General features: G+C 41.3%; 3 protein-coding genes across 9 annotated transcripts; 1 reads left to right on the top strand and 2 right to left on the bottom strand.

Annotated features, from left to right (window-relative positions):
- Window positions 1-2,125: 2,125 nt before the first annotated feature.
- On the bottom strand, window positions 2,126-4,073 carry LOC120806096 (hydroxycarboxylic acid receptor 3-like). Its single transcript, XM_040156811.1, has 2 exons — window positions 2,823-4,073; window positions 2,126-2,782 (listed from the first exon to the last, which is right to left on the bottom strand). The coding sequence occupies exon 1, from the start codon at window positions 3,815-3,817 to the stop codon at window positions 2,828-2,830; it is 990 nt and encodes a 329-aa protein (XP_040012745.1). The 5' UTR covers window positions 3,818-4,073; the 3' UTR covers window positions 2,126-2,782; window positions 2,823-2,827.
- A 201-nt stretch (window positions 4,074-4,274) lies between these two features.
- denr (density-regulated protein) lies at window positions 4,275-12,348 on the bottom strand. Of its 4 annotated transcripts, XR_005709637.1 has the most exons (9): window positions 12,100-12,348; window positions 8,462-8,574; window positions 8,324-8,343; window positions 8,135-8,219; window positions 7,201-7,290; window positions 6,166-6,282; window positions 5,914-6,053; window positions 4,490-4,596; window positions 4,275-4,394 (listed from the first exon to the last, which is right to left on the bottom strand). XR_005709637.1 is itself a non-coding variant. In XM_040156813.1 (8 exons), the coding sequence occupies exons 1-8, from the start codon at window positions 12,159-12,161 to the stop codon at window positions 4,552-4,554; spliced, it is 672 nt and encodes a 223-aa protein (XP_040012747.1). In that variant the 5' UTR covers window positions 12,162-12,348; the 3' UTR covers window positions 4,422-4,551. The 4 variants fall into 4 exon arrangements, 3 of the variants coding, with proteins under 3 accessions (XP_040012747.1, XP_040012749.1, XP_040012748.1); XM_040156813.1 differs by lacking the exon at window positions 4,275-4,394 and having other exon boundaries at window positions 4,422-4,596; XM_040156815.1 differs by lacking the exons at window positions 4,275-4,394; window positions 12,100-12,348 and adding an exon at window positions 10,521-10,711 and having other exon boundaries at window positions 4,422-4,596.
- On the top strand, window positions 11,715-23,933 carry ccdc62 (coiled-coil domain containing 62). Of its 4 annotated transcripts, XM_040156808.1 has the most exons (13): window positions 11,715-11,991; window positions 12,110-12,150; window positions 13,798-13,941; window positions 14,724-14,916; window positions 15,456-15,622; window positions 16,487-16,588; window positions 16,725-16,896; window positions 18,169-18,270; window positions 19,195-19,283; window positions 20,745-20,845; window positions 22,549-22,711; window positions 23,173-23,361; window positions 23,521-23,933. In XM_040156808.1, exons 1-13 carry the CDS (start codon window positions 11,913-11,915, stop codon window positions 23,593-23,595), a joined length of 1,617 nt encoding a protein of 538 aa, XP_040012742.1. In that variant the 5' UTR covers window positions 11,715-11,912; the 3' UTR covers window positions 23,596-23,933. The 4 variants fall into 4 exon arrangements, with proteins under 4 accessions (XP_040012742.1, XP_040012741.1, XP_040012743.1 ...); XM_040156807.1 differs by having other exon boundaries at window positions 23,173-23,633; XM_040156809.1 differs by lacking the exons at window positions 22,549-22,711; window positions 23,173-23,361.
- Window positions 23,934-24,227: the final 294 nt, after the last annotated feature.

The raw sequence follows: 24,227 nt of genomic DNA, 5'->3' as shown, positions 1-24,227 counted from the left end.
CTGACCCCCTTTTGTAACATTATTAGACGGACTCACTGAGCTGGGAGCCACCAGGAACCCACCAACCCACTTGGCCCCGTTAAAAGAGGCGATGGGATTCCTCCAGCTGGAAACAAAATACATTGTCACTAACAGGGAATATAAATAGGTTTTATTTGATTTGGCGACCTTTTATATATATATTTCATTAAGGTTAACCTCACGATCTGTTGTTAACAACACAGCAAAGACATCCTATTGAATCGCTCATTGTTGTGGTTCTGTTTTGTTTTTTTTCTCTTAACTGACTGTTTAATTACTCCTTTATGTAATTGTATGTGTGTATTTTGTACTATATAATAAACCTCAATAAACAGAATTTTTAAAAAAGGTTTATCCAAAGGTGATATGGGGTTTCCGCAGTCTGAGTTAGTCCAATAAAGTGAGTATGTTCCAAACTTAGAACCTTTTTGGTATAAAATTCCTTCTTTGTGTTCCCCCAGACAATTTTCCCGTTACAGGGGGAAGGATAGTAACAGAGAGAGGAAATTTTGAATTAAAAGGGCAGTAACTTTGGAAGACACCTGCTCTACTGGACTAATTTGGAAGGGTGAAGCCTCAGATTAGCTTCAGATAAACTTTTAAATGAACACAAATGCAGATTTTGTCCCCCATCATTTCCATTGAAAACACATTTGGACGGGATCTTTTAATGGCCAGTACGAACAGGAAGAATGACTACAACATGCAAACCCTCTTGAAATCAACATTTTACATTTACTGTATTATTCTCTTTGTTTGTGGAATTTTTTTTTTTTTGGTTTTACACACAGTCAACAGTTGGTCAAACTCCATGTATAAGCTAAAAAATGATTATGCCATAGTAAGTCTGCGGTTGTAGACGTCAATTAGCAGTTTATAAATGGATTTCGGTCCTGATGTCCTGTAGCTCTTTTCTAGAAGATAAGTTGTGAAACTGTCCATTGGAGAAGTCTCCCTGGAAGCACTTTTCTTCAAGTCCCCCTAAATAGCAATTATTAGCAGTATGGACGTACATATATATATATATATATATATATATATATAAGGACATTTGAAGTGTTTATTAATGTACACAATTTGTTAACAATTATAACTTCTCCTACAAAAACGTATTTTATATCCTATATCCTTTATTACCTATATCTGCCTACTACTACAGTAGTGATTTAGAACCTGCTTATTAAATATTTATACTGTAAACTGCTTATAAATGCTAAATAGGGGGACTTAAATCGTTGCCGTCCCCCTGATGGATTCAAAAGCTAAAGACAAGCAAAGTGTTGTGCTGGAGGAGGATTTTCCACAACCTGGCAACCAAAAAGTTGCTCTTATTCATGCCTTATAACTGATCTGCTGTATAAAGCCTTAATAATTGATTTATGAACCTCAATTGTATACGGAAATGTAAATTAGTGAAACCATTTGGGGTTTAAGTTATTGAAGTCCTGGGTCAGCAGTCCCTCTGACTCCTGTTTCATATTTGTTAGGGGATAGATATCAAATACCAAATATATCAAAATTGTCGTACATTTTCATTTTCGTTATTGTGGTGGGTGTGATTACAACCTGCAGAATTATTCTGAGGCATTGGAAAACAGCTAAAGCTCCAGGAGATAAATTGTTAGAAACAGCTTCCTATGGAGTGTGGGCTTAATGGATTAAAAGGTAGTTTGGAAGGTGGGACCTCCTCCTGGGATCTTTTTTGGTTCAGCTTTCAAGAGGAGCCAAAAAGCTCCCGTGACTGTGACATGTTTTCTTTTCATTTTTAGTGTGGAAAGAATTCCTCACCACTGTGTGTGCTACTTACTATATTTTTTATTTATACTGTGTATTGCGGTGTGGTGTCCGTGTCTGCCACCCTGAAGCGATGTGGAGATGTTACCGGTGCCACGTGTCGGACCTTTCTTTGCGGAATCAATAAAAACTTGAATGCAAAACGATAAATATGATTTCTCGAGTCGGAAAAGAAAGCACAACAGAGCACAGGGTGAAAATGGCACAGAGGCACTATGAAATAAGTTAAGTTAACTTTCCTAATGTTCCATTTATTTACTGAAAACAAAGCAGAACGTGTCAGGATACAAAGACTGGAGATTGGAAGTGTGCACACTGAACGACTGAAGACAGGAAGTAAATAAATACATGTATTACAGAATATGCTCTCTACCTTCCTAAGTTCACAAAAAACCTCCCACACTTTGCAGTGGATGTTCGGGTTGCGCCTTTATTGACATTTTACTGATAGCACTGAAGAAATGTAAACTTCCCTCTGGCAGCTCAACCGATTCGCACAGTAAATATTGTTTCACTGTTTGGCAGAAAACCAGTGTTTGCGGTTTTGGAGTGAAAGTAATTGACATTTGAAAGGATTACATGGACTAACTTACTGTGAAAAACTGTATACATACACAGTACATGAGATCTCTTATTCGACAGAGATTACCCTTACGAAGTTTTGCAGTATATATTTTACCAGTGTAGGTCACAACACAACGGCAGAAAAGTTATTGTTGGCTCAAAATTACCTTAATTACACACTGCAACCACACTCACAAGGGTTTATGTTATATCAATACAAGTAAGTAACAGCCCTAAGCTGCTAATTATTTTTGGGAGGGTCATTTTATTGTTCACAATCACAGCAAAACTACTTTTCTACACTTTATTAAAGTTATAAACTGGGATAATAGAATTTTTATCAATAGCCAGGCCTTTAACGTGCATTACGCATTCGTGTAACCAGTTAAAAAAAATAATAATCAGAGTATCCCTACAAAGTAAGCGGGGAACACAACAGCCTCTGGCCTTATACCCTTCGACCCTCAAGGGTGGAAATGTCATTCTCATTTGTATCTTGCTGATCATCGTCGCCGTTCCTTCTCAGCAGCTTATTCAGGACCTTCTTGAAGGTGCCACTAAAAGCAGGGCTGGACAAGTAGTACACCACGGGGTTGAGGACACTGTTGAAGTAAGTGAAACACACTGACGTGTAGAATGCCAGGTTGGCCTCTTGAAAGTATCTGCACTCGTCGTACCATACCTTGAGGATCCATACAGCTACACGCGATATAGTGCTGGGAAAGAAACAGGTGATGAAGATCAAAGCCACAGCCAACACGAACTTGACGGCCCGTTTGATTTTCCCCTTTTTGTCCACAGTCCTGCTCTTCAGCTGCCAAGTGATTCTGATTGTGCAGAAGGCGACGATTGCAGCGGGCAGGAAAAACTGGATGACATAGAAGGCATTGTGCCAGGTGGCGAGGGGGCTGAAGCCCATGCAGATGTTAAAACTCTCGCACTGCGTGTGGTTATCGTGGAAAAAGTGCTTAATGGAAAGGAGGTGTCCAGTAGCACATAGAATCAGACCCCAGAGGCCGAGGGAGACCCAGAGAGCGTAGCCCAGGCCCATTCGGTTGATCGGATTCATTGGGTGGACGATCTTGAAGTAACGATCAACAGCCACGGCAGTGAGGAAGAAGATCCCCGCTGCACGGTTGGCTGCCAGCAGAAAGAGCAGGATGCGACACGGGGCATCGCCGAACAGCCAGTTTTTTCCACGCCGGTAGTAGTCTGCTCTGAACGGGAGGCAGAACAGTACAATGGAGTCGGCGACGGCCAGGTGAGTCAGGTACACCGAGTTGGGCTTCCATGTGTCCATGTGGAAGATGAACATCCACAGGGTGACAACGTTCCCCATCAGTCCAAACATGAACTCCAGGATCAGTATTGGAGGCAAAACGTGGTCCAGGATGGGAGACTCGAAGGGGCAGCACTCACCGGGGTGCGTTACGTTCATTGTTTCAACCGTCAGTGAAGCACCACGGCCAAACACCAGCCTGCTGCTCCATACAGCGTCGACAAAGATATGCTGCACCAGGTGAATTCTGTGGTCGGCAATCGTGTTTGTTCATGCAAATGATTCTCAGACAAACATTGTGCACTATGTGTTATCTACGGGGAAGTGGTGTTGACCCAGAGGAGCATGGAAACAACTGTAAATCGTACCTGTCTGGGGAGTGTGCACTCATTAAAAAAAACTATTATGCAGGGGAATAGCGGCACTCATGGGTATTGAGTGGGATGCATGAAAAACAAGTAGCCCACAGCCATTTTAGTGACTCAGATAAAGCAGGTCAACTACAACAAGTTATAACCCTGAAAAAAAGAAATCCGTTTTAATGTTTGGAAAATCAGACACACAAGCACTGGAAGAAAAAAAGAAAAGAAAAGAAGAACAAACATGGAAAGAAGACTTGAGCGTACAGGCGAAGGAGACTGAAATTTATTAGCCTACAGTTTGCTTGAGTGAAGAACATTTGGGAGGGATTCACGTCATACCACACCTTTGGCAAACGAGAGAAAGTAGCGATTAACTAAAAAAAAAAAAAAAAAAAGCCAAGTGAGTGGCCAAGTCCGCAGCTTTTTATGTACAGTAAATAAAATAAGTATAAAATGACTTAATGTGTACATTTGGCCAGGTTGTTGCTGTTACAGGTCACATCCATTTCAGTAAAAGTGCATATTTGGTCTTCACTTCTTCACTTCACCCAGATCATCAATGCTGTCATCATCCACCTACAACAGAGATGCAGAGACTGAGTTAAGCACTTGCAGACGTTTGTGAATTTAAAGCACGTTTTTCAAATGCTAGGTGAAAGAAACTGTTTGATCATCTAGGTTGTTTGGAGCTAAACGGGTTTTCACAATGTCGAAGCTGTGGCCCGACTGGACGTTTCCCTTAAAGGGTTATGGATTCTCCACCTGAGCCTTTTTTTTTTACGACTATCAGCAACCATTTTTGTCATCCTGTCCTCAGTACAATGCGCATACGCTTGAGGACAAATACACTACGACCGTTACTGTTTAAACTTAATATGTAACCATGGGAAAGCAGCATTCTGTCTTTATTCACCACGTATCTCGAACAGAGTCCCAGAAAACTCGGAGCCTGCTCTGACTCATCTCCTTTATACCGAGGCTTACGACTGTTTGCTGCTGCTGCCTTTTGTTCGATTTAATTTGTAAAAACTCATTTTTAGAGATACTAACTCTCTCTGGGCTCTGGGGAAAGGCAGTGTCGCACAGTCCACCGCTTTGGTCCGGACCGAAATATCCCGACGACTATTGGATGGTTTGCCATTAAAATTTAGTAAGAACATGCATGTTCCCCTCGGGATGAATTATAATCACTCTGGTGATCTCCAGTCTTTTCATCCAGCGCCATCATCAGGTCAAGATCTGTACTCTGTCCCATACTTTGGTTTGTGCCTTCAAACTAATGTCATTCCCATCTAACATTAGCAATAACCACAACTGTACAACTCCTAAATTAGCTATCATAAAATAAAGACTAACCTCAACCTAAAACACCTGATTTGCAAACCGCTATTTACTTCAGTACTATTTATGGCACAAAACAATCCCATTCACACGTCAATATTTGAGCATAATTATATTGATGCACTGGCATTTATCTCGCTCAGATTTGTTTGAGTGGACAGCCAGTGTTTGGTTGGACCTCATCACAACTGCTCTGAAGTACAACGGTCATATTATTCATTATTTTTTTATTTAATAAGATTCATGCACACAAATTAGGAAGATAAGGTAAAGGACAGCTCTGGGACTCGTCTCAGTTATCCAGCCAAGCCCCTGCTCTCCTTGCGAAGACTGTCTTGCATTTTTTTTTTTTAAACATCACAGTGTAGATGGCACAGAGAGGCTCAAACTCAGTGTAAAATTATTAATTACAAACTATCTCTGCCTCATCCTGCAAATAATGAATTTAAGGTAAAAGAGAAATGAGTAAATAAACGAACAAAGAGAAATCTCTAGCCAAGATGAACCAATTCAGTACGTTTTCCTCAAGTTCTTTACATTAAGACAGCTCACCTCAGGCCACTTGTCTTGAATGACGTCGATTATGTCATCTGTAAAATCTCCCTGAATGATTATTTCATCCTCTGCAGTAACCGAGGCACCACAAGAGAACTTCTGGGCAAAGAATCGCTGAGCCTCTTTAAGGTCAATGTCTGCAAGAGCCAACCCAGGATTTATGTTAAGAAAAGACACATTAACAGAAAGAAAACTAAACAACATTGAGGATTTAAAAAAAAAAAAACCAAACAAACGTAAAACTCTCACCAAATGTTGCCAGGCCACACACACGTGTGACGTATTTCTTTTTGGCTCTTGGGATTTTTGCTATCGTGACTTTCTGAGGCACAGTCTTCTTTTTCTGTTTGATCTGGCCTCTTCCACCTTAAAAAGGCAAAACCAGATAAACCAGATTAAAGACTCACGGCACCACTGTCATCATACAACAACAAGATGTAAGTACATCTTTAAATACAGACAGCCGTAATGAATCATTTTTCTTAAAGTAATAGTCCTTAAGATTTCCTGGAAATCAAAACCCCATTTTTGATACCATTTATGGTTGGCATATTTTGTGCAGGTCATTCTGTGCATTTACATTCTCGAATTATCTCTCAGTGTAATAGTTTTCACTGTTCGTGACAAGAGTCCGCCGTTCGCATGCTGGATTCAAATTGCCTACCTCTACACTAGGGAAAAGATGCAGCCTGTTTTTAATTTTATCTCCCTGATATCAGCCTCACTGTTGTTCACGCTCTTACAGGAGTATCAGAGCTATATTAAGTTGCTGTATCGTTCATCAAAAAAGGCTTCTGCAAAACAAGTCTTGGTCATGTTTGGGCGCTTCTTGATGTATCAGATTTACTATCGCACGGACTAAAAGGAGCAAGTAGTAGCAGCCAGAGCGGGCTGTCAGATGAAGGGCTGCAGGCGGCAGGCTGCTCACCTCCAACTCCTCAGCCTGGCGGCCATCTTTACTGTGTCCTGTGGCTGTGTGGAAAACTACTCGCACTGTGTGCAGCATGACATCAGGGCGCGACTGCAATTGTTTTTGACTGACTTCGTGGCCGCTGTAGCACTAAACCGCCGTTGCTGTGATCAGCAGTAAACACCGTTGTCAACAAAAAAAAAAAAAAAAAAAATCACCCAGGACTGAAATCTTGGGGATTACATTTTAAACCAGGCAGGTGAACCATGAAAGTCTCTCATGCTTTGACACACAAAAAATTGATTTCAATAATTACACCATAATAAGCCTAATGCAATTATTCTGAACTATTCTCCTAATGTTGGACAAGATACCTCTCTTCTGTTTCTTTTTCTCCTCCTCCTCGCCTGCAGGGGGAGCATCTCCAGTGCCGGGTTCCTGCTTGGGTGCATTCGCTGCCGGGCCAGTAGGAAACAAGTAAAATAGGAAGATATTAAAACCAATCCCGCAACAAAACGTCTCACTTTAATGACTGGTGCACACCTGGATCCTAGCCTGACTTCTGTGCTTCCGTAACCATTTTTTTTTTCCTACCTTCACAGATTTTTACCTCATTCTGGGGCTATTTCGGATTCTGGATACAATATAATGAACCGTGTCAGTCCCTGTCAGCACCATTATAATTCCAAGATGGGCTCTCAAAAGTACACATTCACGAATCTGCGTTTAGACTTTTAATAATAAACAGTTTTCTGATTAACCTTTCTTCTTGTTTTAGAGTAAAATTGATCATACCTTCAGGACTTTCCAGTGAGACCATTTTACCCTGTAATTTGTGCTGAACATGACAATTTATGACTCTTTGATGACGCCGTTACAGTCCAGCTAAATCACCGTATGATACAGTCAGAAAGTGTGGAATAAGATTATTTAAGGGGGGAAGGGGGGAAAGCTTTTTGTAATCACGTTATGAGTGCATCAATAGTAAGTGACAGTATGACTGTTGATAGTTTCGGAACATATTTGTACTAAAAACAATATTAACTGAAAAACATTAGCAGATATGGTGACCTAACAAGCACAGGCCATGATATTTCGTTTCACTTCCATCAGGAATTCGTGTCACTTAAATGCAGCTCAGGAAACATAAGCTGTTTACACCATATTACCGCATCTAAAAATGACACATTTCATACATCTACGTCGCCCAGCTATATTCTCAGGTCACAGATGTTTAGGGTAAACCATGTAAACTTTGGGGAAATTGAAGAAAAACAGTTTTGGCAAAAACTCATGAGTGGCACTCACCTACAGTCATCCTGGCAAAGACATCTGGAAAGTTCTTCTCGAGCCACTGCCTACATTTGGCTGGCTCGGGCATGTACTCACAGTACTGCAGACACGACGGTGCAGACTCAGTTATAACTCAAAGCACAGCACATTCGTGAGCTCTTTAACAGCAACAGAATATCCAAACTGTTTGATAACTAAACTTACCTCTGTAGGCAGAGAGCACACTGTAGAAAGAGAGAGAGAGTAAAAAAATAAAATAAAATCACACTTCCACATTCTGAAGAGGTGCCACCCTTAAATCTGGTAAAGATGCCAAGCTAATCAAAAGGTCATAGACTGTACCTCCACAATAAAGGACTTTCAGTGGGTACTTTGAATCGCTGTCAACTGTCCCTTGCTCTGATCTGCTTTCCAAAGAACCAGATTCCATCTCAGTAGTAGCCATCACAAACGATCTAAACAAAGAGAAATGGACAGAAACATTTAAGGTATAGGACACGTACACATTTACATGTACTGTATAAACTGGTGTCAATTATAACTGAGTTTATTTGTACAGGTTCAAATCAAACAAAATTAATGTGCGGGGGAGAGGAAAAAAGCCCAGATCGGCTTATTGTTTACCTGGGCCTAAAGTTTATATTATACAATATATTTGTTTAAATGTAGGTACTATGTTATGATGGCTTCCACTAATAATTATTTTCATTATCAATTAATCTGCTGACTATTAATCAATTAGCTGTTCAGTGTATGAAATGTCAGAAAGAAGCAAAAATGCCACCAATCATCTTTTTCCAGCGTCTTAAGTGATTTCTTTAAATCTCTTGTTTTGTTCGATAAACAGTCAAAACTCCAAAGATATTCAGTGTTCAGTGATATAAAAAGCGAGAAAACACAAAATTTTCACATTGGAGGAACAAGGAAAAAGCACATTTTTGGCATTTTTGCTGGAAAAATTATTCAAACAATTAATCAGAATAGTTCCTGATTCATTTTCTGTGGATCCACTATTCAATTAATCGACTAGTTGTTCCAGCTCTGTCATACTATGCTTTTTTTTATACTATGTTAAAAATAGTAAATATGACATCAGAAAATAAGGATTATAAAACAGAAATTAATTCTTTTTTAAAATTTGCTTAAACGACGAGGAAATTTTAACCACAACAAGAGACTAATAATAATAACTAATAAAGTTCCATGACATAGAACTCGTGTATCTGATCGGAAATCGACTTCTGTTTGTTAGATGTTTGGGAAGATGAAGATTAAATAACTGTCTGATAGATTCACTTTTACCCAGAGATTTTGTTTTAAAATAAGTTGAGGAGCCAGTGGGGAGCAATTGCCAAATATTATTTTCACCATCCCCCGATTATCTCATTTATAAATAGATTCAGAAAATAGTGGGAAAAAAAGCCTGCTATGACTTCTGGAACCCCGAGGGGACATCTTTAAATGTCTTGATTGGTGCGACCAACTGTCCAAAACTCAGCAATATTGAGTTTACAATCACATATGGCGAATAAAAACATGACATACGCACATTTGAGATGGTGAAAGCCGCGAATGTTTGGAAAATTTTGCTTGAAAAATGACTGAAATAAGTAATCCATTATCAAAACACTGGCAGATGAATCTCCTGTCAATCGACTTATATTTGCAATTCTCACAAAGTGTTTTCTCAGAGGATAGTTTTTAGGAAGAGTTGCGGAAAGTGTACGTGATTGCATGAGAAGTGAGGATTGATTAAAGAATTATAAAAAAAGGAAAGTAAAATGGAAGTCGGGATAAGAGCTTAAAGCCTTCAATTCACATCAAAGATGACAAAGTGTCTTCAGATTTGTTATGATCAGACTCTTCTGAAGGCATGAGTGAGCAAGGCTCCTTCAAGTATTTCATCATGCTAGCATGCGCTGCCATCGCTGCTCGTATCTTTCGCTGTCAGATACATGAGCGGCAGCTAACTAACATCATAAATCAGAACTGAATTACTTCACAAGCCGGCTTCACCGGCGTTAATGTAACTCACAACCGCAGTAAAAAAGATAAATAGTCGGTTAGACGGGATCAAGTCACAACTAGCTTCAGCTGGCTAACACATGCGGCTGTTTAAAACGATCGTTAAGCCTCGAATTTTTTTTCCATCTACATTATTTAAATTTTCCATGTTATCACAGGCTCTGTCGCCGTTAGAGACAAAACTAAACTGTACCTTGCCGAAAGAAAAATCTCCGAATTTAGTTTTAGTGGTTTCATTCATCAGGTAACGTTGAGTCATCCAGCTGTCACCGTTAGTGGGCATTAGCTTAGCGAACTAGCTGAGCTAACGCACCACTGACTGAACAGGCTCTGCTCAATAACTGGACAAAGACACAAGAAATATCGAGTTACATACCCTGCAAACGATACTCTAAAACTGTTGTCTGTTCAGCAAGGCCGTTCGCATTATTAATGTTAGTCTGACTTTTAGAAAATCATTCTTATTGATTGAGATTTAGTTGGCGTACTTTGAGCACGCCTAGTATCGCTTCTTGTTTTATGTGTTGAAGCGGTTGATACGCTGCGCTGATGTGCGACAGCGACCCCCAGTGCTGCGGAGAGTGAACGCACTCCCCTGTGTTTATTTATTTTATTTACTTATTTCATTTTTCTTTAATTTTTGACGTGTTAAGTGTGACGAGGGATATGAAAAGAAAAAAACATGACACCAAAGGAAATAAGAAAAGGGAAATAAGTAGGATAAAAAAAAAAAACATGTTGAAAAAAAAAAAAAAATAAATTAAATTATGGAGTAATCGGTAGGAGAGACCGCCAGGCCAGATTTACTTCATACTACCTGGGTCTACATAATTTGATTAATCGCACATTTGTCAGAAATTCGCACCACTTAATATCAACTATGACAGGTCCTCCACCCTCCACCTAGTGGCTCTTCTCTCGGACCCTGTGTCAAAATCTAGTTTTAAGAACGTAAATGTTTTAGCTTATATTAAAGTCACTTACTGAAAATTTGTGTCATAACTTTAGACAGTAAACTGAATACTTTCGGGGACTGTTGGCCAGACAAAACCAGAAACCTGAAGACATCCCCTAAGGCTGCTGGAAATCATAATAGCCATTTTTCAACATTTGTCTGACTTGAATCAAAATGAATAAATAGATCAGCCTAATGTGGAAAATTATTGGCAGATTAATCGACCATAAAACAAATTGTTAGTTGCAGCCCTAATATTTTATTTTCAGTTTCACTTTCCACGATTTATGACAATTAAAAAAAAAAAAAAAAGTACATTTATTTGCTTTTCAAAACTGTGCTCTTCGTTCGTCCATCTTTTATACTGAAAATCTGTCGGGATATCCTGTATCTTGGGCAGAGTAGTTTAAGGTTCGGACAAAAAGTACGGAAGTGAGCAATTAATTAGGCTAACTTGTAGTTTACCTTGACGGTTTTCCTGTGTGTGGACAACACGTTGTAGTGACAATCGTTATACTCTTGACTATAATATTTTATTGTGGGAATTAGACATTTAAAAAAAAAAAAAAAAAAAAATTAAAAAGAACTGCGGCACATCCGTTGGGGTGACGTAATTGTCCGGTCCCTGTTTCTCCGCTCCAGCCATTGACGTTCAAAAAGTTGCTGAAACTCTCCGAGAAGCTAACGTTACCTAGCATTTTCAGTTTTCCAGAGAGCTTACATTTAGCTAATGTTATTTAAGTGACATTTTGGGCGTACTGATAAACACATTATACAACAACAATGAAGGAATAATGTTAGTGCTACGATGTGATGGACGAAGGGAGAAGGCGACCCCCCTCAGATGAAGGAGCTTGTGGAAAAGCATCAGCCTGTTTCCCCTTCTCAAATGGTAAACAGTCGCAAGCTGGCGGCTTGCGTTTAACAGCAACAATCCCATTAAAGTGCTTTATTTTAAACGTATAAGGCGAGGTGTCGACCACCAAACATCCGCTCTTACCTTGTTTCAGATACTTCAGCCGAGCCCTGGCACAGCACTCCGGTTAAAAAGGTCGGTGACATTAGTTTAGCTAATGTCAACTTTGCACCACTTGCAGAGTAAATGTCTTGTAGCAGTGCATTGTATGGTTGCTACGTGCAGTCCAACGCAACGGTCCCGCACGAAAGCCTCCCTCCACGAGGGTCGTAACGCTCAGTGTTTGTGGAAACTGTTTCGGAGAGGTGTTGATTCACCTGTGCGATCATTTCAGAGGATGCGGTTTGTGCTGCTGTTGAAGTTTGTTGTGTTATACAAAGAGGTGTTTCTGCCCCCCCCAACGACAGTTCTGACAAAAACTCAACATTATAGAGCACCGATTAGTCGATTAATCAATTAATCACTTAATCAACCAACAGAAAATTAAGCATAAACTATTTGGATAATCGAGTAATAATTTTAGTCAATTTTTAAGCACAATTGTCAAACATTTGCTTTTTCTAGCTTCTTTAACGTGAGGATTTGATGCTTGTCTTTGTCACGTATGATAGTAAACTGAATCTCTTTTGGATATTGGGATGTTGGTGGGACAAAATGAGCAAAAACAGCCACTTTTCACTATTTTCTTTCATTTTGCAGCCAAAACGATTAATCAGTTAATCAAACAAAATAATCTGTAGATTAATCGCCGATGAAAATAATCGTTAGTTGCAGCCATAGACCTTTACAACCTTCATGAAGGCAGAATTTATTGCAGGATTGCTGTATAGGACTGCATTAGTTTTAGCTGAAATGTGTGGCTGCCGAGTTGATAGACTGATACTCGTACACCATCTTAATAAAAGCATGTTTTATTTTGATGATAAAAGAGGACTGACTTAATTTGCAGTGCAGTAAATATGCAGTAAGAAAACTGCATATTTTTGCACTTAACAGTTTAAACCAGCATAGAAGAAAAACGGTTCCCCCAACAACGCATGGCAGGTTCATTACTTCCCAGACAGAAGAAACCAACCAGCACTCTAGAGCTGAAATCATTCGTTGATCTATCGATAAGTTGTTTGAGAGAAAATCGTTTTTTTTTCAGTATAACACTTGTATTGTGTTTCTATTATTTTGTTCAGCCCATTTATATTAATGTTAGTGGGCTAAATAACAGAAACACCAATCTGTACAATGCAATACAGGTCAACAGCAGCACAAACTACAGCCTCCAAAATGATCATGAAGATTAGAGCTGAAACAATTAGTTGATTAATTGATTAGTCAATTGACAGAAAAATAATCTGCAACTATTTTGATCATTGATTAATTGTAATTTTTCAAAAAAAGCAGTGAAAGAATGCCAAATATCCCCTAGTGTCTTCCTCTCAAATGTGAAGATTTTCTGATTTTTTTTTTTTCTGTTTGTTATTATCGTAAACTGAATATTTTTGGGTTTTGGACAAAATGAGACACTTGTAGATGTCACATTGGACTCTGGGATGTTGCCACAGGCATTTTAAAAATAACGGTTAATCTATTAATCAGAAAATAAATCTGCAGATTAATTGATAAGTAAGTAATTGTTAGTTGCAGCCCTAATAAAGTTCCAACAAAAACTGAACGTTATAACCTTAATTCAGGAGGATTTATTGCAGGACTGTTGGACTAGCATTCATTCAGTTCAGCTAGGTGTACCTAATAAACTGGCAACTGAGTGTGTATAATGACACTTTTCAGAAAAATGGTGGCGCTCCACTGGATGTTAGCCAAAACTCGCCCCTAACCAGCTTCAAGATGGACAGCACAGCAAAACAGTGGGCCAAGAGAACCCCTCCCATCCCAGCAGACACCCCCTGTCCCCACAGCTCTCTGGACACTGAGGTGAGGAAATCTGGATTTTAATTGGCATCATTTGGTTTGTACATTGTTTCCCTCGCATCAAGTCGATTTGGGATGGTCCTCCAGGGACCAGTTTAGGTGCAGACTGAAAGCTCCAGCATATCGGACGCCCGAGAGTCCACTGCAAAAAGAGCTTTACGTTCACAAACTCCTCTTAGGAGATATTCGAGTCATCGTTTTTCAAATCTCTGCAGCCCTATGTGCCTCTGTAGAGCTGAAACAATTAATGAATTAATTTATTAGTCGACAGACAGAAGATTAATCTACAGCTATTTTTGAAGCAAAATTTCCAAAACATTCGCTGGTTCCAGCGTCTCAAATGTGCATATTTGATGTTTTTCTTTGTCACCTGTGACAGTAAACTGAATATTTTCGAGTTCTTGACTGGCAGTTGCACCAAAATGAATATGTTGACTTGGGCTTTTTAGAAATTGCGATGTGCATCTTCCACTATTTTCTGACATTTTAAAGACAAAAACAATTGATCGATAAATCCTGGAAATAATCGGAATATTAACTGACACTAAAGTTATTTAGTTGACTATCATAAAGGACAAAGGAAAGCAGCAAATATTCACATTTTAGAAACCAAGACCAATTCATTTTTGCTTAAAAATTTACTTAAATCTGTAAAACAATCTATAAATCTATTATCAAAATTGTTGACACATTTTTTTTTAAAATTGTTTCAGCTTTGATGCAAAACTGTAAGTAGTCTATGTTATGGTGACACTCTTCCCGCGTCCCTTTGTGCTTTGGAAAAGTTCCCTGTGAACGACTTGAGTGGCTCCACCATCCAGAGGCAGAGGAGGGAGCTCCAGCTGCTGATGGCTGAGCTGAAGGACAGGGACAGGGAGCTGAACACCATGGCCGCCTCCCATCACAAGCAGCTTCAGGCCTGGGAACAAGACCGCCAGAGGGTGCTCACCTTGGAGCAGAGGTGTACCCGTTTGGATGGTGAGGAAGACAGAAAACACAACGATATCTAAATTCAGTTGTTTTTTTTTGGCTTCCACTTTTTAGCATCAAAATGCAAATTATAGTCAATGATAAATTATAACTGGAGGATTATTATGCATCTGTTTGTCTGTTCTAGGGATGCAACTAACAATTATTTTCAATATCAATTAATCTTCTTATATTATAATTTCCCAAAGCCCATATTCCTTGTTTTAACAGTCCAAAACCCAAAGAGAATCCATTTACTATCACATATAACAACGAAAGCCAGCAAATCCTCACCTCTGGAAAGCTCGGACCGGAGAATGTTTCACATTTTTGCTTGAAAAAAAAAGACAAATTAAACAGTTAATAGACTATCAAAGTGGCTGCCAATTAATTTTCCGTCAATCAACTAGTCGCTTCACCTGTAGTCTGTTCATATACCCTTGCCGTACTGATTATTTAATCCAGAATGTGATAAAAATGTGTACGGCTGCCCACACTTCATAAAGCCATCTTTTTTTTTTTTTTTTGTTTGCTTGTTTTTTGTACAGATGAGTTGCAGAAGCGTAACGAGGTGATCAGAGTCCTGACTAAGCGTGTGTGGGTGGTGGAAACCAGGGAGAGGGAGGTCCAGAAGGAGCTCGGCTCAGCCCAGCAGCTGCTCCGTCAGCTTGAACAGAAGCAGCAGAACATCAGCCAAAAATGTCACGACTTTGAGGTAACTTCAGTACACATTAATGTTCTCTCTGAAAAACCTGTACACATCTCGTGGAAATAAGGCAGAGGAATCTGCTCATCATGGATAGTGCCGGTGTTCTTGATAAATCAGATTCACCTTTGCTGAATTGATTGCATTGTTTTTCATGGTGGTAGTTGAGGGATAAGGCCGGTGACATTGTGATAATTTTTTCTTATTGTGAAAAAAAAACAAAAAAAACACAACCAACCACATGCTAATGTGTCTTTCAGTACTTTCTGACCCCCCCTCCCGTCTGTGGCTCTCAGCCCCAAGCCTACTGGTCACCGCTGAAGAAAGAAGTGTTCAAAAACATTGCAATAATGTAGACAGTAGTTTTCTTTAAAATAAATGGTCAGTATTTTTCTAAAACAGCTGCTCACTGTAGTTTTTAGCAAAGACAAACAGCAGGAAATGGTTAATTTGTTGGGGACTGTTTTTCAGAACATGTCACCCAGTGCAACAGTGTGGCTCATTGATCAGTTTGTAATAGTTTTCTGGACAAAGATGGAGCTAAATGGCTCAGAGGAATCAGATACATCAGGCTTTAGATACACACACAGTCCTTGTTAGCAGGAGACATTCATGGTTGGTTTTGGTCTTTTCATGGGGTTTGTTGATAAAAAGAAAATATAGAATATCACCAGACGTAAAACTTCAAAACAATGACTGAATTCTGCTGGGAATTCTGGCCTGTGATAAGTCTCCTTGTACACAGGAGGATAAGAAGTGATTATTAAACACCACATGTTAATGTGTACATTTCATACCCATTACCAAACAGTCTTGTAATGCAGGACGTAGTGTCTCTGCCTTTAGGACTTAAATGTGCCGGGTGTCTTCTAGGACAAGAACCAGAGTCTCAACTCCACCCTCATGGCTCTGTCCACTCAAGTCGGCTCTCTACAGGTCAGGGAGGAAGAACTGAGCTCCATGCTCAAACTCAAGGTACAGTAGTACACCAGGTACTTCTTCGGAACTGGCGTAAAATAGACGTACTTATATGTATTTTTGTCAGTTGCAGATTAGGATTCATCATATCTCTGTATGGTTACTGTGACCCCCCCCCCCCACCCCCAATCAGGAGAAAGATGTGACTGAGGCCTCTAGTCATATACTCGACCTCACTGGGCGCCTACGAGACCTGGACACGTCGCTGACGGAGAGTCGCTCACGGGAAACCAAGGTCCTGAGAGACCTGGAGGAAAACAAACGCCGCTACAGAGAAGCAAGACATGAGGTCACGCACCTTAAAGGTACACGAATAAAACGTCGCTTCCATACAGTAGGTACGGGACGCAGTGTGTTTTTGGTCACATGAGACAAGACTTCACATCAATTCAGTTGAATCAGACTACGTCACTCTGCGGATTTTTGACCTCAGTGTCCATTTGAATAAGTCGCGTTCCACAGATGTGCAGAGATGAGAAAACAGGCAGGGCTCTCTCTCCCTCTCTCCCTGTCGCTCTCTCTCTCTCTCTCTCTCCCTGTCGTTCTCTCTCTCTCTCTCTCTCTCTCTCTCCCTGTCACTCTCTCTCTCTCTCCCTGTCTCTCTCTCTCTCTCTCCCTGTCGCTCTCTCTCTCTCTCTCTGTCGCTCTCTCTCTCTCTGTCGCTCTCTCTCTCTCTCTCTCTCCGTCGCTCTCTCTCTCTCTCTCTGTCTCTCTCTCTCTCTCTCTCTCTCTCTCTCTCTGTGTCTCTCTCTCTCTCTCTCTCTCTCTCTCCTCTCTCTCCTTTTTGTAAGTATTTTTTACTTGACTTGAACTGGGGACGCTGTGGCCTTGCTCTTTTTTTTTGTTCTTCACAGCTCCGTCACTTTTCGTGTGTACGAACAGACTCAACACCGCGGATGCCTCCGAGGGGAGAACCGTTAACGTTGACGGTTATCGCATTTTACCTCTGTCTACCAGTTCCTGCCCCTTAGCTGTTACTTTCCCCGTCTGCAGTCCTTTGTCACATGCATACTAATAAAAAAGACGATCAGAAACAAGGTTACCTGTACACATGGCAGATAAACAGTTGTTCTCCAACAGAAATATACCTGGGGAAATGAGATTTCTCTGATCCTCCATCCCGACTACCAAAACCAAGTCTCTTGTTTGCATGAAATTTCAGAAATCTTGGTACTGGAAAAAGCCAACTGTAACCCTGTTACTTAAGTGCATGTAAACACACTGTATGACAGCAGGCGTTGTTCCCCAGTCTGGCCCTTCAGAACAGCTATAAACTATAAGCCTCTGCCCTCTTTGCACTGGTCTGACAAAACTATGTACGAAGCTGTTTTTGTCTCCGAAATGACAATTATTATTAGTTCTCAGAGCCCAAGTGGATTTCTACGAATGTCTTGTTTTGTCCGACCACCCGCATAAAAACCGAAGGTACTCAGTTTACTATCATGGGACAAAGAAAAGCAGCAAATTTGCACATTGGAAAGCTGGAACTAGAGGATGCTTGGCACTAATCCTTTTAAGCGACTAATCGTTTCAGCTCAACGTGTCCCATTCTCCTCTGTGTCATGTCGTGGTTGTAGAGGAGCTGCAGCAGCAGATCACACAGGGCAGCAGCCAGAGAGAGGAGATGATCCGCCTCAAACAGGAGCTCCAGCTGCTTCGCAGAGATCTGGCCTTGTCAGGTACGTTACACTACACCACACCACATCCATTCTCTGCCGTCAGGGTTTTCTAAACTATTTATTCGTTTGGAATAGTAGGATATACTGTTATCACCAGTGTTATCTGTTCTACGCCTTGTATTTGTTTTTATATTACTTCTCATTGTATATTTACTTTATCCATTTGATCGTGTGTGTTTGGTGATCGTTGATTATCCTCTACATATTTGATTGAATTCATTGTAAGTCTTATAAGATCTAAGTGTTTTGTAACCTTTATGTTTTATATTCCATGTGCTGCTGCTATCTAGACCCAAACACTCCTGTAAAAGAGATGATTAACCTCAGTGTTGCCCTTTGCTGGTCAAATAAAAATATATGTACACTGCAAATATCGGTCCAACACATTATAGTCATGGCAAACATAGCATAGACTTTACCATGATAAAAGCTATTAGGACTGTAATTAAGGATTGTTTTCGTTATCGCTTTATCTGTTGATTATGTTTTAGATTGATCAATAGATGCCATAAAATATCCGTTACAAATTACCAGAGCTCGAGATGGCATCGTCATCTCGCCTGTTTTGTCCAACCAAGAGTCAAGACCCAAAAATGTTCAATTGAAAATAATATCAAAAGGAGAGACGCAGACAATTCTCATATTTGAGAAGGCGGAAACAGAACATTTTGTCCCTGATGTCCCTGAGTCAAATGATTAATTCATTATCAGAGACGAAGTGCAATCAGTAGATATGACCACCAGGAGATAATGACCGTGAGATCTTGAGAATTATGGGTGTACAGCGAGCGTAATCCCTTCTTATCTCTGCAGTCTACTTCTTTTCATATTCTAATCTGTGCAGTAGCTGGTGTCCGATACCTCCCAGCCTGAGTAAGAATCGTTCCTGCCGAGATAAGTGCAGCATTTGATCTTTTACACCAGGGGAGGGCGACAGCTGGAAAGACGAGCTGCTGGAAATGGCTCGCTCCAAACAGGAACGCACCATGTCTGAACTACGCTGCCTACGACAGGTATGGGTGTCTCAGAGATCTAGGAAAGCGAATGACCGGCAACGGCTCTGACGCCACAAACTATACAGTAGAAAGAACAGGCCTCTTCAGCTGTTAGATCGCAGCTTAGGAAATGCGTCTTTCCTCATTCCTCCTGCTCGCACTGCTGTCGTCCTCAGAGGTGTGTTTCTGGTTTGGCAGCATACCTGAGAGTGTTGCTGCAGTGTGGCTCTGGGTCACGGTCGTGTCCAAAAACTGCACAATATACTGACTAGAAATTGAGAATCATCACATTTCTTAATTATGTTACTATTAGTTAAGTTTTTAAAGATGCAGTGAAATTTAAAAAAGTCTTTTTTCAAAGTTCTTGTGTTAACAGGTTCAGTCAAATGTGTCCAAAAATCTTTTTAGTGGGGCAACTTCTTAACCTCGCCCGTCACATGAAACTCAACCGTCAGCTGGTAGAGTCGTTTCATAGGTCAGACGTGTGTGTAAATCTGGAAATGTAATCTTTGTGTCGATTGTTACACGAAGGAGGTGTGGGTGGAGGCGCAACAGCCTCCGTATGTGATCAGCCACACTCCACTCAGTCTGAGGGATTTCAGACACACATTCCGTTTTTCTCAGAGGATGCGTCAAAACCATAAAGACGCTCCAACTGCTGTTTCGCTGTGACTTTAAAGGGCAGGTTCACGCAAGTCTGTCTTAAAATAATTCTCACATGCCCATGTGTAGATTCAGAATCTACAAAAGAAAATACTGATTCGTGTACGTTTCCTCTCCAGTATTATGAGTTGGATGTATCAAGATGGTAGCGCTGATTCTGCAGCCGGGTGCGACTGAACTACTGCAGAAGAAGAAGGCGCAACGTGATGACATAATCAACAGAGGAAAATGTGATGGAGATGCGGCATTTCTGTTTCGTGTATTAATGTTGACTGATACATTCTCCTCATCGCCCCACGCACAGTAGAAACACCAGACATTTAATACAAGTGCTGCGTGTACGTCATGATTTATTTGCCAAGTCTGTTCCCATTGCACTTTGTCACACTCTGTTTTTTAACAATACACAAACTTTTCGCACTTTTTGCACAAATTGAAGGTGCACAGCAAAAACAGGTAGATGAGAACGCACTTCAAAATGGTCGACAGAATGCACAGTCCTCATCCTGTGTAAAAAATGCACTCTAAAATTCAGCTGAGGCTAAAATCTTTTATTGGTGCCAAATTCCCGCTTTGTGTCACGGTTCAGCAGCAAAAACTGTCCAGGGAAATATCGAGTGGGAATTTTGTCCCGTACCACCTCCACGGAAATTTCTTTAGGTAGGGGATCTCTCTGGGCACCAGTGACTCTTCCAGTTTATACATGGGCATGTGAGTAATGTTTTAAGTGAGCTTTGGCAAAAAGATGTGAACCTGTCCTGTAAGTGTTAGATACAATGGTCAGTTTTTGATAAAAAATGAGTGTTTGTGTTCCAGGTGTGTGAGAATCAGCGCAATGACCTGCAGCTGTTGCAGTTAAACCTGGAACGGGCCCGCGGAACCCTGAGGGAGAAAACCAGTCAGGGGTTACATGGCAGGTGAACAGTGCACACAAATAACATAACTAGAAAAGCAAGTGCATGAGGCACCGTATGTTGGGTTCTGTTTTTTTTGGGTTTTTTAAAAATATTCGACTGATATTTCTCTGCGCTGCAGAGAAGCTACTGTGTTGGAGTCAGTGAACACTGAGAGGACAAATAGAGAAAAAACAGCCTTCATGCAGCCGAGATAAAAAGATCAGAGTTGAGAGCCCAAAATAAAAGAAGCCCCGGACCCTCTCATTGATGCAACAATGATCCTCTCTTAACTGACCTTGGCGTCTAGTTCCCTCAGTCTACACGTACGACCGAGATCAAGAGAAAACCGCAGCACACCCAGCTCCTGCACACTCAGCTCTTGAGCATGTTCCCAACCTGAAGACAGTCAGCTGGCGCGTCAAGGCAGAAAGAGTGCACACCGCTCATTTAAAGCAACAGCTGCCTGAACTCAGGACACCAAACTGTGGCCAGGATCGGCTGCCTAGTGAAAATCAGACATCAAAAAGGATGAGAATCAAGAAGTGAGATCATGTCGGCTAGAAGGTCTACTTTTACCCTCACCTCCCCGGAACGCTAGCACCAAGCAGAGAGTCCAGAAGCAGAGTAGACAGAAACTGACAGACTTTTGTTTCAGTTCCATCTGAGGTCAACTTTCACCGTTAACTATCAGATTAAATGAGGTGCGAACGTAGTTTTCATTAACACGTATTCAACTTAAGAAGGTTGAGAAAAGCAGCAAAGTCAACTCAACTGACTCGTCACCACAGGAGAACCAGTCAGTGCGATGAATTCAGAATCACACATCAGGAAAAGGTCCTTTGAAGAACACAGCTGATGGTATAACTAAGTTACGCTATGCGCAGGTGGTGCATAGCGCAGTTGTAGTAGTAGTAGTAATGCACTCAGTGTCATGAATGGATACTTATAGACATTTAGTGAAAGGTTGTGGAAATTATGTGACCAGCTTCAGTAAAGTTACATCACTTCTGTTAACAAAACTTTGCACGTGACACCGGAGACTGAGCAAATGTTCATCCCCCATCTAACCTTTCACACAAGGCTGTTGTTGACCGGTTAATACCTGCTCACCCACAAAACCTGGATCCACAGCTGTACATCGATACAAATCATTGCCAAGTCATAGCTACAGTAGCATCTACCGATGGCGATTTCTGAAATATCTCGACGGACACACTCCTGGTTTTCCAGGCGACGAATCAAAATGACTTCGTCGATCCTCGGACTGTTCACCTAGAGTCACCGTCGGGTCAAAATTGTAGTTTGTCCAGTGCGTGGGTTTATGAGCAAATACCTGCAAAGCGAATGACATTCCCTTCAGCCTCGGCTGTACTTTGTGCTTACTGCCAGAATGCTAACACCCAGAAACTAAGATGGTGAGCACGGTAAACGTTACACCTGGTTAACACCAGCATGTAAACATTGTCGCTGTGAATCATCTAGTGTTGCTGCGCTCCTTACGCACCACAGACCACAGCAGAACCACAGCTGAACCACAGCTGAACCACAGCTGAACCCGGTAAAAAAGCACTGGTAAACCTGTGATCCTCAGATGCACCATGCAGTAGGTATTTGTGGTTTATGTATTAAATTGAATGGAGACGTGTTGGTCGCCAAGTTTGAATCTTGTTGGATCTTAAACACCGGAAAGCCTTCGTGAGACGCTGTCCCTCTCTGTGTCCCAGCCAGGAGGAGTTAACATGTGACTGTCTGGACAAGCGGTCGCCTTCGTCGATCAGGGTGAAGAACGCGGGACTTGTACGTGATACTACCACATTACCAGGGGCCGGTCTGCAGCAAGGCTCAGTGAACGACGGCCTGGGAGTCTTCTCACCACAGTCGGCGGATGTAAGACGAAGAGACGCCGCACGTTACACGTTACACCTCTGCCGTTTGATCTGAACAAAAAATCCGACACGTTGTGGTTTTACTGGGGGTTATGTGCCGGACCCTTTCTTGGCTGGGCTCCCTTTGTAGTCTCTGTTGACTTATTTATTTATTTTTAACAATTTGTTTTTTGTACAGATTAAAAAAACTAGAACTAACATGTTAATTGATGAGCTTTGGACGTGCTGTTTTGTTTTTTACCTTTGGACAGACCCAGGCTAGCTCTTCCCTTCTCTTTCCAGTCTTAATGCTAAGCTAAGTGTCTCCTGGCTTGACAGTTACTTCATATCCAACAGACAGACATGGGAGTGGTATCGATCTTCTCATCTTAACTCTCGACAAGACCCCGAATATGCATATTTACCCCCAGAATGTCGATGTATTCCTTTAACAGCTAATTGCTGAGGGCCTTCTTTTACCAGGGTGATGATCCCCTGTCCAGCTTTTTGCTGCGGCAGCTGGTCGACGAGTCCAGACGCAGCAGCCCGAGACCCCGCAACTCACTACACGACAGTGGCCCTGCTTTGAGCTACGGGACCACTGAACCCCTTTACTCCCACGAGTGCCAGACTGCCCACCGCCACCACCACCCAACGAGCCCGGCGCACGAGGTAGAGGAGCTCCATCATCACATGGGGCCTCTTGACCTCTTTCCTTCTCTCTCTCCATTTGTACTCACAGGGTGTGGAATCAAGGGCGTAGAACTGTTCCACCTTCCGGTTTGGGTGTGTTAAGAAGACATAACAGCCTCTATGCTTTCCTTCCAACAGGCCAGTGGAACGCCACCCAGAGCCTGCCCTCGGCACGGTACCGGCCAGCCGCGTGGATGGCTCGACGCTGACTGACGGACACGTTTGTTTTAGTGGAAACCTCAGTATTCACCAAAGCGACACCATGTCCTCAACTGTTTAGCGCTGGAGTCAGATTCAAAAACCAGTATCACCACATTAAATGGACCCTCAATCTGAAACTGCCTGTACACAGCTCAAGGCTGAACTCAACTGTCTCTCAGGAAAAGGGTGAAGTGATCAAAATATTGACTGTCAAGATTTTGTGAAACATTTTTATTTTTATATCCTTAATCTTGTTTTTAACTTGGTGCTTGTGGATGACTCTGTGTATGTTTTCTACATATTCATAATTTCCTGTGAGTGCAGCAGAGTAACACAGCTAGTGTGTATTTTTTTTTAATAATCGTGTTGGAGGTTTTTAAAGCCTGTATTGTGCGGAGAGCGGGTGAGACGGGAAACCAGTCCTACAGGGCCGTTGAGTGGCTTTGGCCTCGTATTGTCTTTCCAGTTTCGCTGCCTGCAGTGGAAACGTGGAAGGCTGGCACTGGTTTTCAAGATTTGTAACTCGACCAACTTTTTGATAAAATATTTCTACGCAAACTTCCCGTCCGTGTTCTTTTACTGCCTGACTATCGCACTGCTTAATAAACGCTTCATCGATTTGGCGAGTTTTTGTTTTTGCTTTT

The sequence above is a fragment of the Xiphias gladius genome, chromosome 20 (genome assembly GCF_016859285.1).
Source record: "Xiphias gladius isolate SHS-SW01 ecotype Sanya breed wild chromosome 20, ASM1685928v1, whole genome shotgun sequence".
NCBI lineage: Eukaryota > Metazoa > Chordata > Actinopteri > Istiophoriformes > Xiphiidae > Xiphias > Xiphias gladius.
This window is presented reverse-complemented; position numbering and strand designations above follow the sequence as displayed.

Coding starts and splice junctions, on each gene's coding strand:
- LOC120806096 (XM_040156811.1), bottom strand. CDS start 3,817: ATGAACGTAACGCACCCCGGTGAGTGCTGCCCCTTCGAGTCTCCCATC.
- ccdc62 (XM_040156807.1), top strand. CDS start 11,913: ATGGACGAAGGGAGAAGGCGACCCCCCTCAGATGAAGGAGCTTGTGGA. Junction 12,151..13,797: donor ACAGCACTCCGGTTAAAAAG/GTCGGTGACATT, acceptor GACACTTTTCAG/AAAAATGGTGGCGCTCCACT. Junction 16,897..18,168: donor TGAGGTCACGCACCTTAAAG/GTACACGAATAA, acceptor TCGTGGTTGTAG/AGGAGCTGCAGCAGCAGATC.
- denr (XM_040156813.1), bottom strand. CDS start 12,161: ATGTCACCGACCTTTTTAACCGGAGTGCTGTGCCAGGGCTCGGCTGAA. Junction 7,291..8,134: donor CTTTGCCAGGATGACTGTAG/GTGAGTGCCACT, acceptor TGTTTCCTACTG/GCCCGGCAGCGAATGCACCC. Junction 6,054..6,165: donor GTGTGGCCTGGCAACATTTG/GTGAGAGTTTTA, acceptor TGGCTCTTGCAG/ACATTGACCTTAAAGAGGCT.